At 41.8% G+C, this 16,383-nt stretch overlaps 1 protein-coding gene across 1 annotated transcript in view; it reads left to right on the top strand.

The window, feature by feature from the left end:
- Positions 1-16,383, top strand: part of PPM1D (protein phosphatase, Mg2+/Mn2+ dependent 1D) — a 68,612-nt gene extending 52,229 nt beyond the window's left edge. The window contains exons 4-6 of the mRNA XM_062174807.1: positions 6,087-6,277; positions 10,411-10,653; positions 14,905-16,383. Of these exons, the coding sequence (XP_062030791.1) occupies positions 6,087-6,277; positions 10,411-10,653; positions 14,905-15,462 (992 nt within the window). The 3' untranslated portion in view covers positions 15,463-16,383. The remainder of the gene's footprint in view (positions 1-6,086; positions 6,278-10,410; positions 10,654-14,904) is intronic.

Raw genomic sequence — 16,383 nt, 5'->3', positions numbered from 1 at the left:
CCAAAGCCAGGAGCCAGGTGCTTCCTCCTGGTCTCCCATGCGGGTACAGGGCCCAAGGACCTGGGCCATCCTCCACTGCCTTCCCGGGCCACAGCAGAGAGCTGGCCTGGAAGAGGAGCAACCGGGACAGAATCCAGCGCCCCAACTGGGACTAGAACCCGGGGTGCCGGTGCCGCAGGTGGAGGATTGCTTAGTGAGCCGCGGTGCCAGCCCAGTTTTTTGTTTTTTGAGTGCAGTATGCTGGAAGCACTGCTGTAAGTGTACAAGCATGTAATCTTTGCTCTTATGAATCTTACAGTCTAAGCAAGGGGAAAAGTGTACATTAAATGAACACAAAAACAAATGAAGATTTCAACATGTTAATGAGAACTTAAAATAGGTTTATTTTACTTAGGCCAGAGTAGTGATGATTAAACTGAGATTAGTACAGTTGCTAGAAGATGAGAGAGAAGGAAAGTGTTGTAGGCATAGTAATAGCATTTGCAAAAAGCTTTGTGGTAGAAAGAAGCATGATTGGGGGTGGGCGTTATGGAGCATCGGATAAAAGCTGCTGCTTGTGTTGATGGCATCCCATATCCAAGTGCTGTTGTGAATGCTTTTGGCTCAGCTTCCAGTGCAGCGCCCTGCTGATGTACCTGGGTAGGCAGCATAGGATAGCCCAAACTCTCTATTTGTAGAGTGAGCCAACAGATGGAAGAATATCCCTCTCTTTCCTTACCTCTGATGCTCTGCTTTTTAAGTAAATAAATAAATCTTTAACAACAACAACAAAAAAGGCATTGATTATATGAGACTGATACAGGCCAATATGCTTGAAACAGATTGGGGAGTAAATAAGATGTGTAAAAGAAAATACTGCATCTTATAGGCTGTGATAAAGAGTCATGTCCTTATCCTGAGAGCAGTAGTCAGCTAGTATGGAGTTAAGAGTGGGAAATGTATAACTAGATTTGTGTATTTGTAAAATTGTGGTACCATAGATAGAACATTAAACGTTGTCTTTCCATTTAAAAAAAAAAACATTTATTTATTTATTTGAAAGAGTGAAAGAGATCTTAGATCTGCTGATATATTCCCCAAAAGGCAGTAATGGCTGGGGCTGGTCCAGGCTGAAACCAGGAGCCTTGAATACTATCCAGGTCTCCCATGTGGGTGGCAGGGGCCCCAGTGCTTGGACCATCATACACTACTTCCTCAGGCACATTAGCAGGTAACTGGATGGAAACAGAGTAATCTGTGACTTTAGCCCTTACTTGAGTTATAGGGTTCCACAAGCAGCAGCTTAACCTGCTCCAACATCACACTGACCACTCGATTTGTGTGTGTGTGTGTGTTAATTTTATTCATTTTTTAAAAGATTTTATTTTATTTATTTGAAAGAGTTACTGAGAGGCCGGCGCCGTGGCTTAACAGGCTAATCCTCCGCCCGGTTGGGGCGCCGGATTCTATCCCGGTTGCCCCTCTTCCTGGCCAGCTCTCTGCTATGGCCCGGGAAGGCAGTGGAGGATGGCCCAAGTCCTTGGGCCCTGCCCCCGCATGGGAGACCAGGAGAAGCACCTGGCTCCTGGCTTTGGATCAGTGAGATGCGCCGGCCGCAGCAGCCATTGGAGGGTGAACCAACGGCAAAAAGGAAGACCTTTCTCTCTCTCTCTCTCACTATCCACTCTACCTGTCCAAAAAAAAAAAAAGTTAGAGAGAGGCAGAGAGAGAGGTCTTCCATCCTCTGGTTCACTCCACTGATGGCTGCAATGGCTGGAGCTGTGCCAATCCGAAGCCAGGAGCTTCTTCCGGGTCTCCCACATGGGTGCAGAGGCCCAAGGACTTTGGCCATCTTCTACTGCTTTCCCAGGGCACAGAAGAGAGCAGGATCAGAAGAGGAGCAGCCGGGACTAGAACTGGTGCCCATATGGGATACTGGTGCTTCAGGCCAGGGCTTTAACCCACTGCGCCACAGCACTGGCCCCTAGATTTGTGTTTTAAGGAGATGATTTTGATGTGTGTGTGTGTATGTATGAGTGAAGGTTTTGATAAATAGCAGGATTTCTTCAAATTAATTAATTAATTTAAAAGGCAGAATGATAAGAGATGTCTTCCATCTATGGTTTCATTCCCCAAATGGCTTGAATGGCCAGGACTGGGCCAAGCCAAAGCTGGAGGCCTGGAACTCTCCTCTGGGTCTCCCATGTGCATGGCAGGAATGCAAATAGGCGAATGAGCAGGGAGCTGGGTCAGAAGTGAAGCAGTTGGGCACTCCAGTGAGATGTCAGCATCACAAGTGGCAGATAAACTGCAGTGCTGGCCCCATAATTAGCTGTTTTGAGAACGGAATTAGAGAAGACAAAACTTGTTGGGAAGCTGTCTGTGGGAAGCTACCAATAGAGAGGGCTGCTGAAATTTTCTAGGAATAAAGACTAGTGGGTTCCTGTGACCTGCTGATTGCCATGTGCCACTTGGAGCTAATGGAGATGAGCTGATTGGAACCAGAGGAAACAACTTTTATTTTGATGTTGCATTAGCGCCCTCTACTGAACATAAAAGGGAAAAGGCCGTTGAGCAGGCAACCAACCATACCTGGCAGTGTTCAAAGGTCCTCCTTTCAGAATCTGTGTAAATGACATTCGTCATACTATTTTGGTGTACAAACACAAGGCCAACAATAAAAACTTGACCTGATTCTTACACTTACTAGTTATTTAATAGTCACATGTATTCTTTGCTGCTTTGAAGGTTGAATTTGCCTGTTTGAATAACTTAATTTTAGCAGTGAATTTTAATATTTTGGAGTGGAGTAATCGATTTAAATTATTCCTTCCTTGGGCTCAGAGCATGTTTGAATTGGCTGGTATTTATGATGGGAGCTAATAAAGGAGCTTAAATAAGATAGGGTAAGGACAAAGAGCTTCCCATCATTTAATAAAAAACCAGCTGAAAGTGAGGAAAAGCTATTTACTCTCTTGTCTAAAAAAATGCTTTAGGGGGCCAGTGCTGTGGCGCAGCAGGTTAATGCCCTGGCCTCAAGTGCCAGCAACGTATATGGGTGCCGGTTCTAGTCTCAGCTGCTCCTCTTCCAATCCAGCTCTCTGCTATGGCCTGGGAAAGCAGTAGAAGATGGCCCGGGTGCTTGGGCCCTTGCACCCATGTGGGAGACCAGGAAGAAGCTCCTGGCTCCTGGCTTCGGGTTGGAGCAGCTCCGGCCATGTGGCCATCTGGGGAGTGAACCATCGGATGGAAGACCTCTCTCTCTCTCCTCTCTTCTCTCTATGTAACTCTGACTTTCAAATAAATAAATATTAAAAAATAAAAGTATTAAAAATGCTTTAGTTTAGGTCTTCTAGTTCTTCACAACAAATAGGATGAAATTAATGTTTTTTCCTTTCTATCTGTTCTTCACCACATCTTGGGAGAAAAATAATACTATATTTTTTCACTTTTGTAGTTTTATGAATTACAAAAGAGTTGATATTTCTATAAATTATTCTTTTCCTTTCTACTTCAGTTTCATTTTTGAGGCCTGGGTTAACTAATAGTTCTTATTTCTTTCTGTTTTTATTTTTTAAATAAAACTTTAAAATATTTTTAAAAATTTGGGAAGCAGAAAGACCAGACTTATATTGGCTGACTAACTACCCAAATACACAAGGCAAGAGTAAGGAACTAGGAATGCAATCCAGGTCCCCCATATGGGTGGCAGAAACCCAATACTTTATCCATTGCTGTTGCCTCCTAAGGCCTGCATTGGTAGGAAACTGAAACCAGGGGCTAGAGCTGTGAATTGAACCTAGGCATATATAAAATATCATTTTTTAAAGATTTTTAAAATTTTGCTTGAAAGGCAAAGTTAGAGGGGAGAGACAGAGAGCAACATCTTCTATCTGCTGGTTCACTTCCCAAATGGTCGCAACAGCTGGTGCTGTGCCAGACTGAAGCCAGGAGCCAGGAGTTGCTTCTTGGGCCATTTTCCACTGCTTTCCTAGGTGCATCAGCAGGGAGCTGGGTCAGAAGCTGAGCTGCTGGGACTCAAACTGGCACCCATGTTGGATGCTAGTGCTGTAGGTGGCAGCTTAACCTGCTGTACCACAGTGCTGGTCCCGAGACACAGGCATCTTAACCACTAGGTTAAATATCTGCTCCCCAAGGTTTATTTCTGATAGACCTAAATGGCAGGAGTTGAGACATTATTCTTTGTGGCAGTTATCAAGGAAGAGGTTTGGTACTCATATGGAAAAAAAAATCTCTGGGTATGGTAGGCTAAGATAATGAAAATACTCATTACCTCTGAAATTTTCTTCCAAGTGACTGGCACTCATTCTGTAAATTTGATGTAAGCTCTTTGTGGACCTCAGGTTAATCAGGAGGTTTTCAGATAACCACAGGTCAACTTCTCCTCATCTTGTTCTTTTTCTTCAGAATTATCTTGGCTAATCCTGACCCTTTTTTTTGCTCTTCTCTATACATTTTGTAGTCATCAAGTAAAATGCTATAAAAGTTCTGGGTTTCTGGTTGGCATTACAGTGCCTTTATAGATTATCTTGGGAAGAACTAACATCTTTATAAAATTAAAACTTTTTTTTTCTGGGAATTTAGTTTGTTTCTCCATTTACTCAGGTTTTTTTTTTTATGTTTCAGAATATGATTGTATCATTTCCATAAAAGGTTTGGACAAGAATATATCAAAGAGTTTGTGGAAAATAGAATTAAAAAGCTTATTTAGGTGCAAAAAAATTGAAATCTATGCTTAAGAAGAAAAAATTTCATAGAAAATGTATATTGTGGAAAATTGTGCATGGATTTCAGAGAGTTTTTTTGCACCAAAATAAATGTACCATTAAAAAATTTTTTAAAAAAATTTTATTTGGGAGGCAGGAGAGAAACATTTCTCACCTACTGATTCGCTCCCCAGATACTTACAACAGCTGAAGCTGGGCCAGGCCAAAGCTGGGAGCAGGAACTCATTCTCGGTCTCCATGTGAGTGTTAGGGACCCAACCACTTGACCCATAACCTGCTGCCTCCCATGGTGCTCATTAATGGGAAGCTGGAATCAGGAGTGGAAGACCAGGCACTCCAGCAGGAGATGCAGATACCGTAAACACTAAGCCAAATGCCTACCCCATTTTCAATTCCCTTTTTCTATGAACTTTTTAATTTTTATTTTTTTCTGTTTCTTTTTTTTATTGCCATAAACTTTTTTTAAAAAGGTTTTATTTATTAATTTAATTTAATTTAATTTAGTTATTTGAGAGGCTGACTTACAGAGAGGGAAAGACAGAGTGAGAGAGGGAAAGGGGGTGGGGAGGGGCTTTCCATCTACTGGTTCACTCCCCTAAATGGCCTCAACAGCCAGAGCTGGGCCAATCTGAAGCCAGGAGTTTCTTCTGGGTTTCCCATGTGGGTGCAGGACCCTAAGTACCTAGGCCATTCTCTGCTACTTTCCCAGATGTATTAGCAGGGAGCTGGATTGGAAGTGGAGCAGCTGGGACTCAAACCGGTGCCCATGGGGGATGCTGATGCTGCAAACAATGGCTTAACCCACTGCAGCACAGCGCCAGCCCCCAACATTTTACTTTTTTTTTTTAAAGATTTATTTTATTTATTTGAAAGACAGAATTACAGAGAGAGGTCTCCCATCTGCTGGTTCACTCCCCAAATGACCACAATGGCCAGAGCTGAGCTGAGCTGAGCTGATCGGGAGCCAGGGACTTTGTCCAGGTCTCCCATGCCGGTGCAGTAGCCCAAGGACTTGGGCCATCTTCTGCTGCTTTCCCAGGCTATAGCAGAGAGCTGGATTGAAAGTGGAACAGCCAGGACTCAAACCGGTACCCATATGCTATGCCGGTACTGCAGGCCACAGCTGCGCCACAGCTCTGGCCCCGAATATTTTACTTTTTAAGTAAGGTATTTGCTATTGGTATCTAATGGTTACCCTTTATCAGATTGAGGCATTTCCCTTTTGTTCCTAAGTTTTATAAGTCATGAATGGGTTTTGAAAGTTTTAAAAAATGCTGTTCTGCTTCTGTTGAGATGAACATGTTTTCTGCTTTATCTGGTTTGCAAATAATGCCTGTTGGTTTTTCTTCCTTCCTGCAGGTGATTTGTGGAGCTATGATTTCTTCACTGGTGAGTTCGTGGTGTCACCTGAACCAGACACAAGTGTCCATACTCTTGACCCCCAGAAGCACAAGTATATTATCTTGGGGAGTGATGGACTTTGGAATATGATTCCACCACAAGATGCCATCTCAATGTGCCAGGACCAAGAAGATAAAAAATACTTGATGGTAAGAAATGATTTGATAATTTGGTGATGCTGTTAAACACTGTTCTCATACTTTTGTCAGGGAACTTGAACTTAAACTAAGGATTTCAGCCTGGGTGGATTTTTATATTTATCTGGCTCTGCTAGTAGGCAAAATAACATTTGAGGCTCTTCATCTTTAGGGGAATGAGATAGGAAATAAACTAGATTACAAAAACACAACTGCTAACTTCTGTATGAATAGCCCCAGACTTACCAGCCTAATGAAACCTTACCTGTCTGTTTTTTAAAATTGAGATATGATTCACATACCTTAAAATCACCTTTTTAAAATGTATAATTCAGTGATTCGTAGTGTATTCACAAAGAAGTTACATCACCATGATCATTAATTCCAGAGTATTTTCATTGTCATCTCCTAAAAACCTCATAGCCGTTGTGTTTATTAACTACTCTCTAGTGCCCACACCCCTGACAACCACCAATCTTCCTGTCACTCTATGCCCATTTTGGATATTTCATATAAATGAAATATGTAACATATGGCCTTTCATGTCTGGCAGCTCTGATACAGCATAATATCAGGATTTTTGCATGTTGTTGTTTATATCTGTATTTCATTTGTTTTTGTGACTGAATTATTTTCCACTGAAGGATTTAGCTGCATTTTATTGTCTGTTCATTCATCAGTTGTCCATTCATCAATCTATTTGAGATAGACAGTAGTTCACTACTCCATTAGTTCACTCTCAATCTCCACAGTGGCTGAGGGTGGGAACTGCAAATGCCATCCAGATCATCTGTGTGAGTGCCAGAAACCCAGTTTCTCGAACCATCACTGCTGCTGCCTGCCAGGGTCTGCATTAGCAGGAAGCTAGGTAGAATCAGGAATGGGAGTCAGGAATTGAATCCAGGTAATCCAGTTGGAACATGGGCATCTTAATTGTTAAGCTAAACACTGACTCAGGGTGTTGGATATTTGTATTGATCCCATGTTTTGACTGTTATAAGGGACCACTGCAGTAAAAATTAATACACATGCTTCCGTGTGGCCATATGTCTTCGGTTCCACGCGGGTTGCATAGAAACATGATTTTGTTTTCTTAAATAATTCCATGCCTACAAACAATCAGCAGTGGGAAAATTCTTTTCTTTTCTCCCTGATTCACTTGAAATTATGTCCTTTATTCCAAGCAATGATAAAGAAAGAACCTGAAGAATGCAGGGTCAGTGGAGGCTTAGTGAACATCCAGAATGAAAAGTTTTGGTGACCTGATATGGGCATTAAGCGTATTTTAAGTACTTGTAATGATGAATGAATATTTTGTGAAGCAGGAAATAGACATGGTGATATTTAAGGGCACAAGGGAATATACTACTGTTATCTTGAAAATATGGTAAGAGTTTTTACCTACTACGCCATAACACCGGCTCTGCCATTTTTTCCTCCTTGAGATTTATTTATTTATTTTTGAAAGGCAGAATTAGAAAGGGAGAGAAAGAGATCTTACATCCGTTGCCTCATGCCACACATGGTTGCAATTACCAGGGCTGGGCATGCCAAAGCCAGGAGCTTCATCTGGGTGTACCATGTGGGTGCAGGGACCCAATCACTTGGGTCATCTTCTGCTGCTTTTCCAGGCATATCACATTATCAGGCAGCTGGATTGGAAGCAAAGCAGCCAGGAAATGTTGGCATTGCAAGCTGCAGCTTTACCCAGATAGTGAAAATCTTTTAAGTAGTTATGAAGATTTAAAGTATTGGAGAAATAACCGATACTTATGAAATAAATGTCTAGCACACATGGAACTACCTAAAATCAAAGGCACAAGAGGATTGGTTATCCTTGGAAAAGATGATCTCTTTAAAATGACTAGAATGGTAAATTTGTATTTTGCGGTCAAAAGGAGGCAAATTAATTGAATCTGTGTTAAATCACCTCCGTTCACTCATTCAGCTAGCATTAGGTACTAAGTATGAGGGATGCAAAGGTAAAGAGAATGTGGCCCTTGCTCAGCATGTACCATATTATTATCAATAGGCTGTGAAAACAACCAGGTAGGTTGTGAGGACTTTAATGGTAAGAATCATCTCCGTTTAACTTTATAACCTCAGTACCTAGTGTCTTGCATTTGGTCAGTGATTGTCAGATGTCAAAGAAATACTAAATAACATAAAGACTTATTTAATGGTTTTTGGAGTCTTTAATGATTTAAGAGAGAGTCTTTCAGTGGCATTATGAGAACAAAAGCCAGTTCAGTAGTGGATTGGAAAAACTTACATTCATCAACACCATAGAATTTTTAGAACGAGTATTAGAGTAAGCTTTCAAGTAACAATATGAGGATTTTTTTTAAAGATTTGTTTATTTATTTGAAAGAGCTACAGAGAGTGGTAGAGACAGAGAGAACCATCTGCTGCTGGTTCAATCCCCAAATTACTGCAATGGCCGGAGCTGAGCCAATCCAAAGCCAGGAGCCAGGAGCTTCTTCCAGGTCTCCCACGTGGGTGCAGGGGCCCAAGCACTTGGGCCATCTTCTACTGCTTTCCCAGGCCATAACAGAGAGCTGGATCGGAAGTGGAGCAGCCAGGACTGGAACCGGTGGCCCTTGCTACTTTTTCTCAGTGCATTGCAGGGAGCTGGATCAGAGGAGGAACTGCCGGGAATTGAATAAGTACTCATATGGGATGCTGGCATCAAAGGTGGTGACTTAACCTGCTGTGCCACAGTGCCATCCCCAATTTGAGGATAATTCTTAAAATTTGTGGGAAGTGTAATTAAAAATAAGTTTAGGGGCCAGTGCTGTGGTGTAGTAGTTAAGCCTCTGTCTGTGGTGCCAGCATCCCATATGGTTTATGTCCAGGCTGTTCCTCTTCCCATCAAGCTCTCTGCTGATGGCCTGAGAAAGCAGTGGAAGATGGCCTACGCACTTGGGCCCCTGCACCCATGTGGGAGACCTGGAAGATTAGGGCTCCTGGCTTCCGATCAGCCCAGCTCCAGCTGTTCCAGCCATTTGGGGAGTGAACCAGTGGATGGAAGACCTCTCTCTATGTCTCTCCCTCTCTTTATAACTCTGTCTCTCAAATAATTTTTTTTAATAAGGTTAGGGGGCGGTACTGTGGCACAGCAGGTTAAAGCCACAGCCTGTATTGCCGGCATCCCATATGGGTGCTAGTTCCAGTCCTGGCTGTTCCACTTCCCATCCAGCTCCCTGCTAGTATGCCTGGGAAAGTAGTAGAGGATAGCCCAGGTTCATGGGCCCCTGTACTCATGTGGGAGACCCAGAAGAGGCTCTTGCGTTCAGCCTGACCTAATTTGGTCATTGTGGCCATCTGGGAGAGTGAACTGTGCCGATCTGAAGCCAGGAGCCAGGTGCTTCTTCCTAGACTGCCAGCGGGTGCAGAGGCCCAAGAACTTGGGCCATCTTACACTGCTTTCCCAGGCCATAGTAGAGAGCTGGATTGGAAGAGGAGCAGCCAGGACTAGAACTGGCACCCATATGGGATGCTGGCACCGCAGGTGGAGGATTAACCTACTGAACCACAGCGCTGGCCCCTTCCTTGAGCTTTTTGAAGAGCCCTCATATGTACAGATTTCAAAAAGGTTTTGTACCATAATAAACTTCCCTTTAATTCTGCTTGCCATGAACTTTTTAAAGTACCCTTGTAATTAGAAATCTTATGCAAACAAGAGGGAGGAAACATAGAAAACTGGGGACACTTCATAGGAAGGGAAGAGAGTGATATTTGCTTTCAGCAGCTGGATGGACGTATACCAGGCCAAGTCCAGGAAACTGATCCAGATCTCACTTGGAAGACAGACTAAATCATTTGCACTGTCACTTGTTGCCTCCCTGGGTGTACATTAATAGAAAATGGAATCACAGTAGAGCCAGGACTTGAACCCAGGCACTTTTGATATGGGATGCTTATCTTTGAAGCAGTACCTAAAGCACTGTGCCAATTGTCTGCCCCATTAATATTTTTTAATGTAGTCAAGTACTGCTTAACATAGTTGGGACTGTGGGTAATGTTTGAGTATTTGGAAGTTGTATATATTTTGGCCAAACCAAACACTCAGTTTTTAATTTGATGCAGATATAGTCGCAGCTAAATCTTAGTTACTAACTTCCTCCTTGTTCTTTTAAATACAGGGTGAGCATGGACAATCTTGTGCCAAAATGCTTGTGAATCGAGCACTAGGCCGCTGGAGGCAGCGAATGCTCCGAGCAGATAACACCAGTGCCATTGTAATCTGCATCTCTCCAGGAGTGGACAATCAGGGAAACTTCACCAACGAAGACGAACTCTATCTGAACCTGACTGATAGCCCTTCCTATAATAGTCAAGAAACCTGTGTGATGACTCCTTCCCCATGTTCTACATCACCAGTCAAGGTTTACAGCTTTATAGTTTTAATGTTTTGCTTTTGTTTCTTTTTTCATTTGAGAGGCTGATGGAGAGCGAGAGAGAGAGCGAGCGAGTAACCCAAGTACTTGAGCCATTGCTGCTGCCTCCCAGGGTCACATTAGTAAGAAGCTAGAGTCAGGTATTCCCATATGGGAGATGGTTGTCGTTGTCATCATCGTCCTTTTTTTTTTTTAAGATTTTATTTATTTATTTGAAAGAATTACAGAGAGGCAGCGAGAGAGAGAGAAAGATCTTCCATCCGCTGGTTCACTTACCAGATGGCCGCAACGGCCTGAGCTGTGCCAGTCTGAAGCCAGGAGCCAGGAGCTTCCTCCAGGTCTCCCATGTGGGTACAAGGGACCAAGGACTTGGGCCATCTTCTACTGTCTTCCGAGGCCACAGCAGAGAGCTGGATAGGAAGAGGAACAGCTGGGACTCGAACTGGTGCCTATATGGGATGCCAGCACTGCAGATCGGGGCTTTAACCCACTGTGCCAGAGCGCTGGCCCGAGATGGTTGTCTTAAACAGCATCTTAACTAGGCTAAAAACCTCACCCTTAATGTTGTGTTTTAATAGTTGACATTTCTTTGGTTAGTGTTGCTTGAAAGTAGTTTTTTCTTTTCTTTCTTTCTTTTTTGGTATATTGTATGATAGGATTTAGGATTAGAACTAAGTTCAAGAAAGTGATTAATTTTTATGCACATTATTGCCAGAGACCTACCTTCACATCTGCTCCAGTCTGAAGGCCAGGCATATAAAACATATAATTCAAAAGCGATTATATTTTCTGAAGGATTTTAGTGTTTAGAATTTATTGGTTACCTCTTAATGCTGTGATATTTGTAAAGTATTTAGAAGATCGTGAAATGCTTTGTATACAATATTTCTTTTGAAGCCCATAACCCAGAAATAGTGCTGATATTATACCATTTTGTATCAGCACTATTTGAGAGGAGAGATTGAACAGTTTGAACAAGATGAGACAGAATTAAGATTCAGCTGGACCTTACAATTATCAGACCTTCAAGCTGATTGTCTGTTGCCAAGGATAAGAAACATCATTCCTGGTCTTGGTATTGTAGCAAAACTGCTGCCTGGGATACCCGTGCCAGTTTGAGTCCCAGCTACTCTGCTTCTGATCCGTCTTCCACCTAATGCATCTTGTTAGACAGCAGATGATGGCTCTAGTTCTTAGGTTCCTGACACAGAATACCTGGATGAAGTTTGGGCTCCAAATTTAAATGGTACCACAGTCTCCTTTTCACTAAGAACTCAAATTCTTTTTTTTTTTGACAGGCAGAGTGGATAGTGAGAGAGAGAGAGAGAGAGAAAGATCTTCCTTTTTGCCGTTGGTTCACCCTCCAATGGCCGCTGCGGCCGGCGCATCTCGCTGATCCGAAGCCAGGAGCCAGGTGCTTTTCCTGGTCTCCCATGCGGGTGCAGGGCCCAAGGACTTGGGCCATCCTCCACTGCCTTCCCGGGCCATAGCTGAGAGCTGGCCTGGAAGAGGGGCAACTGGGATAGAATCCGGCGCCCCAACCGGGACTAGAACCTGGTGTGCCGGCGCCGCAAGGCGGAGGATTAGCCTATTGAACCACAGCGCCAGCCTCAAATTCTTAATTGTGTTTTCATCTCAAATTTTTCTTACCAAAAATTGTAACATTGGTAACTGATAAAAAGAGTGGCTAAAAGCCTGTCCTTCTAAGAATGTATTTTCCATAAACTAACCACTTAAATGGGAAATACAGAATAACTGTATATCATCTATTGGACAGTTCCTTAAAGTGCCAAAGAACTTCAACTTGGGTGATTGTGATAAGTCATACTTGAAAATTTATTATTCTGCTTTCTTTACTTCTCATATGTATGTCAGAAAATAAATATAATAAGATGAAATAGAATCTCTTAATTTAGAAGTGAACAAATTGTTATACTAATTTTGTAGAGGAGTTTCTTGTCAGATTTTTTTTTTTCTAAATATATATATATTTGTTCGAAACACATAGTAATAGAGAAAGAGGGAGATAGAGAGATTATCTGCTGGTTCACTCCCTAAATGGCTGTAATAGTCTGAGCTGCCCCAGGCCAAAGCCAGGACCCCTGTTCTCCATCTGGGTCTCCAGTATAGGTGACAAGTGTGCCCAAGTAGTTGAGCAATCTTTGCATGCTTTCCCAGGGCCATTAGCAGGAAGCTGGATCAGAAGTGGAGCAGCCAGGACTTGAACCTGTGCTCTGATAATTGGGATGCCATCATAGCAAGCTGTGACTTAACCTACTATGCCACAACACCAGACCCTTGCCAAAGCTTTCCTTTCTCTAAAAACCCTTAAATAATAATATAGATTGAAACATTTTAAAGTCTCCTCATTCTCTTCAAAGCTGTGAAGGACCTTATGTTTGCTTGGCTATTTCTGAGTATTGAATATATCCATGACTTTGATGTTTTCTGATCCATTTGAAAAACTGACCTTTAGGTGGAATAGAGAAGGAGACATTAAAGGTAGGAGTCAGGATGGGCAAATGAGAGGGTATTAATCTGTGAATAAATACCCTTAATATTGACCTGGAGGGGCTGGTGTTGTGGCATAGCCAGTAAAACTGCTGCCTGTGATGCCAGCATCCCAGACGGGTGCCAGTTTATGTCTGGGCTGCTCCACTTCCGATGCTCCCTGCTAATGCACTTGGGAAAGAAGCAGAGATGGCCCACGTATTTAGGCCCCTGCACCCACATGGGAGACCTGGAAGAAGCTTCTGGCTCCTGGCCTCAGACTAGCGTAGCTCTGGCCATTGCTGCCATTTTGGGAGTGAACCAGCGGATAGAAGATCTCTGTCTGTCTCTCCCTCCTTGTAACTCTGTTTCTCAAAAAATAAATAAATCTTTTAAGGAAGAAAAAAAAAAATCCTGAAGTTCCCCAGGTGATTCTCATACATTTAATTGAGTTTCTCTAACCATTCTTAGTAGAGTCCCTTGTGTCCAACTTTTCTCAAATCACAGAACTGTGTATAGTGTGATCAGGGTACAAAGCAATGTGTATCCAGATTTCCATTATGATATAGTTACTGTGATTTCCGTGTCACATTTTCTATATCACTAAATATTCAAAAGTTAGAATTTTGGAAGTAGAAAATGAACATACAACCCTCCGCCCCCCAACATTTGTTGCTTATAGTGAAAGCACTCCATTCCAGTGGTTAAGCTAAATAATTTGTCACAAGGTCATCATTCAACCTCTAAAATTATTTGATTTTTGTCATTTTTGAAGAGACCTGTAAATCTTCCTATCTCTGAATAGAAATCTGCTCTTTTTTGTCCTGATTACTTTATCCTGTTAAACTGAAAATGTGTTTATATAGGCTTTGTTTGGATTATCAGAATATTATGTTAATGGCTTCTCAAAGCGGTTTGTGTGTGTGTTTATATAATAATTAGGCACATTTCATTAGCATTGTTATTGCCATAAACAAAATTGCAATTTAAGCAGAAATGTTATATTTTTATATTTTCATGTTTGCATAAAGAATGGGTGTATTAGGATAGTGGAAGAGGGGCTGGCACTATGGCACAGCAGGTTAACGCCCTGGCCTGAAGTGCCAGTGTCCCATATAGTGTTGGTTCTAGTCCTGGCTGCTCCTCTTCTGATCCAGCTCTCTGCTATGGCCTGGGAAAGCAGTGAAAGAAGGCCCAAGTCCTTGGGCCCCTGCACCCGCCTGAGAGACCTGGACGAGGCTCCTGGCTCCTGGCTTCAGATTGGCACAGCTCCAGCCATTGCAGCCAGTTGGGGAGTGAACCATTGGATGGAAGATCTCTCTCTCTCTCTCTCTGCCTCTCCTCTCTCTGTGTAACTCTGACTTTCAAATAAAATAAAACAAATAAAATCTTTCTTTTTAAAAGGATAGTGAAAGAGTAAATGTGTTTTTGTGGCAATTTTGGGTTGTGTTTTGAAAATCTTACTCCTTAAAATTTCTTATTTTTTGTTACCTGTTAATATTTGTGACCACATGAATTATTTCATCTATTGCTCTGAAAACAAGGTTCAGTGTCATTGTTACCTTAATATTGCCATCCACCTGTCCAGGTTCTCCCCCATAGTGCCTTGCAAATAATTCAGCAGCTGCATGATGAATGAATGAGTCATGTTTTTGTCATCTTAGATGTTTTATTACAAGCCTCACACAATGGGCTTGTTGTGTTCTAGGATAAATAATTTCTTTCTTCTTTTACCTTCTTGTTTTTCAGTCACTGGAGGAGGATCCATGGCCAAGGCTGAATTCTAAAGACCATTTACCTACTCTTGTTCGTAGTAATGCCTTCTCAGAGAAGTTTTTAGAGGTCCCAGCTGAGATAGCTCGAGGGAGTGTCCAGGCCATGGTCAGATCGTCGAAAGATCCAGAGCCATTTGAAGAAAATTGCACTAAAGGCCTGACTGTAAGGACACACGATTCTTTGAATAATAACTTGTCTGTTGGCCTCGTGCCTACCAATTCATCAAACACCATCTTGGACCAGAAAAATGTCAAGATAGCAACTCCTGGTCAGATGAAAGCCCAAGAAGTTGAAAGAACCCCTCCAGCAAACTTTAAAAGGACTTTAGAAGAATCCAACTCTGGCCCCCTTATGAAGAAGCACAGACGAAATGGCTTAAGTCGAAGCAGTGGTGCTCAGCCTGCAAACCTCCCCACAACTTCACAACGGAAGAACTCTGTTAAACTTACCATGCGACGCAGACTTAGGGGCCAGAAGAAAATTGGAAATCCTTTACTGCATCAGCACAGGAAAACTGTTTGCGTTTGCTGAAATGTTATCTGGGAAATGGGGTTTTTCCAAACTTAGGATGTAATAGGGCTTTTAAGTTTGGTGCCGAACTTGAACTTTTTTTAAAGGGACAAAATAAAAAGTATACAGTTTGACATTTTGGAATTCAACAGTTTTATCCTGGCCTTGTACTTATTTGTATTATAAATGTGAATTTTGTAGATGTTAGGGAATAAGTTGCTGTAAAATGTGTGTAAATTTGTATTCTTCACACAAACTCAGTTTCTTCCTCCAATACATAGTAATTGTGACAACAGGGCTAAATGTTTTAAAAAAAATCAGAAGAGTCTATTAGATTTTAGAATTGCATTTAATCTTTTTTAAAATGCTTATTAAAAATTTGTATAAGCCACTTGTGATGAAACCTACACAACTTTTTAAGGTAAATTATTAAGCAGATGGGAAAAGTGATGTATTTTCATAGTGACTTGTGTTCCACTGACTGTTTCCTAGAGACTACTAGTGTCTTTTAAAAGTTATTTTTTATTTCTAATTTCCTAATTCAGAACTAAATTTTTCCTAGAAGTGTTGAGCCATGCTAATATAGCTGGATGGTAATCTCCTTGTCCCAATTAAAGTACTATGCAGTATCTTTCTTAGTAGCATTTTTCTAAAACATTAATCAGATATATTCACTAATCTTTGGCATAGAAGGAGGTATGTTTGCCTGAAACAGTGCCCTTCTTAATTTTCCCAGGCCAGTGGCATTATTCAGTCTTAAAGTAGTTACCCATTCTAGTGTTTGCTTAAAATATGTGAAGTTTTTCTTGCTATTTCAATAACGGATGGTGCTGCTAATTCTCAACATTTCTTAAATTATTTTATATCATACAGTTTTTATGGATTATATATGAGTATATGTTAATTCATCTAATAAATCAGTGACTGTTCTCATGTTGCTGA

This window comes from Lepus europaeus, chromosome 18 (genome assembly GCF_033115175.1).
Source record: "Lepus europaeus isolate LE1 chromosome 18, mLepTim1.pri, whole genome shotgun sequence".
NCBI lineage: Eukaryota > Metazoa > Chordata > Mammalia > Lagomorpha > Leporidae > Lepus > Lepus europaeus.
Note: the sequence above shows the minus strand (reverse complement) of the source record. Positions and strands in the feature narration are given on the sequence as shown.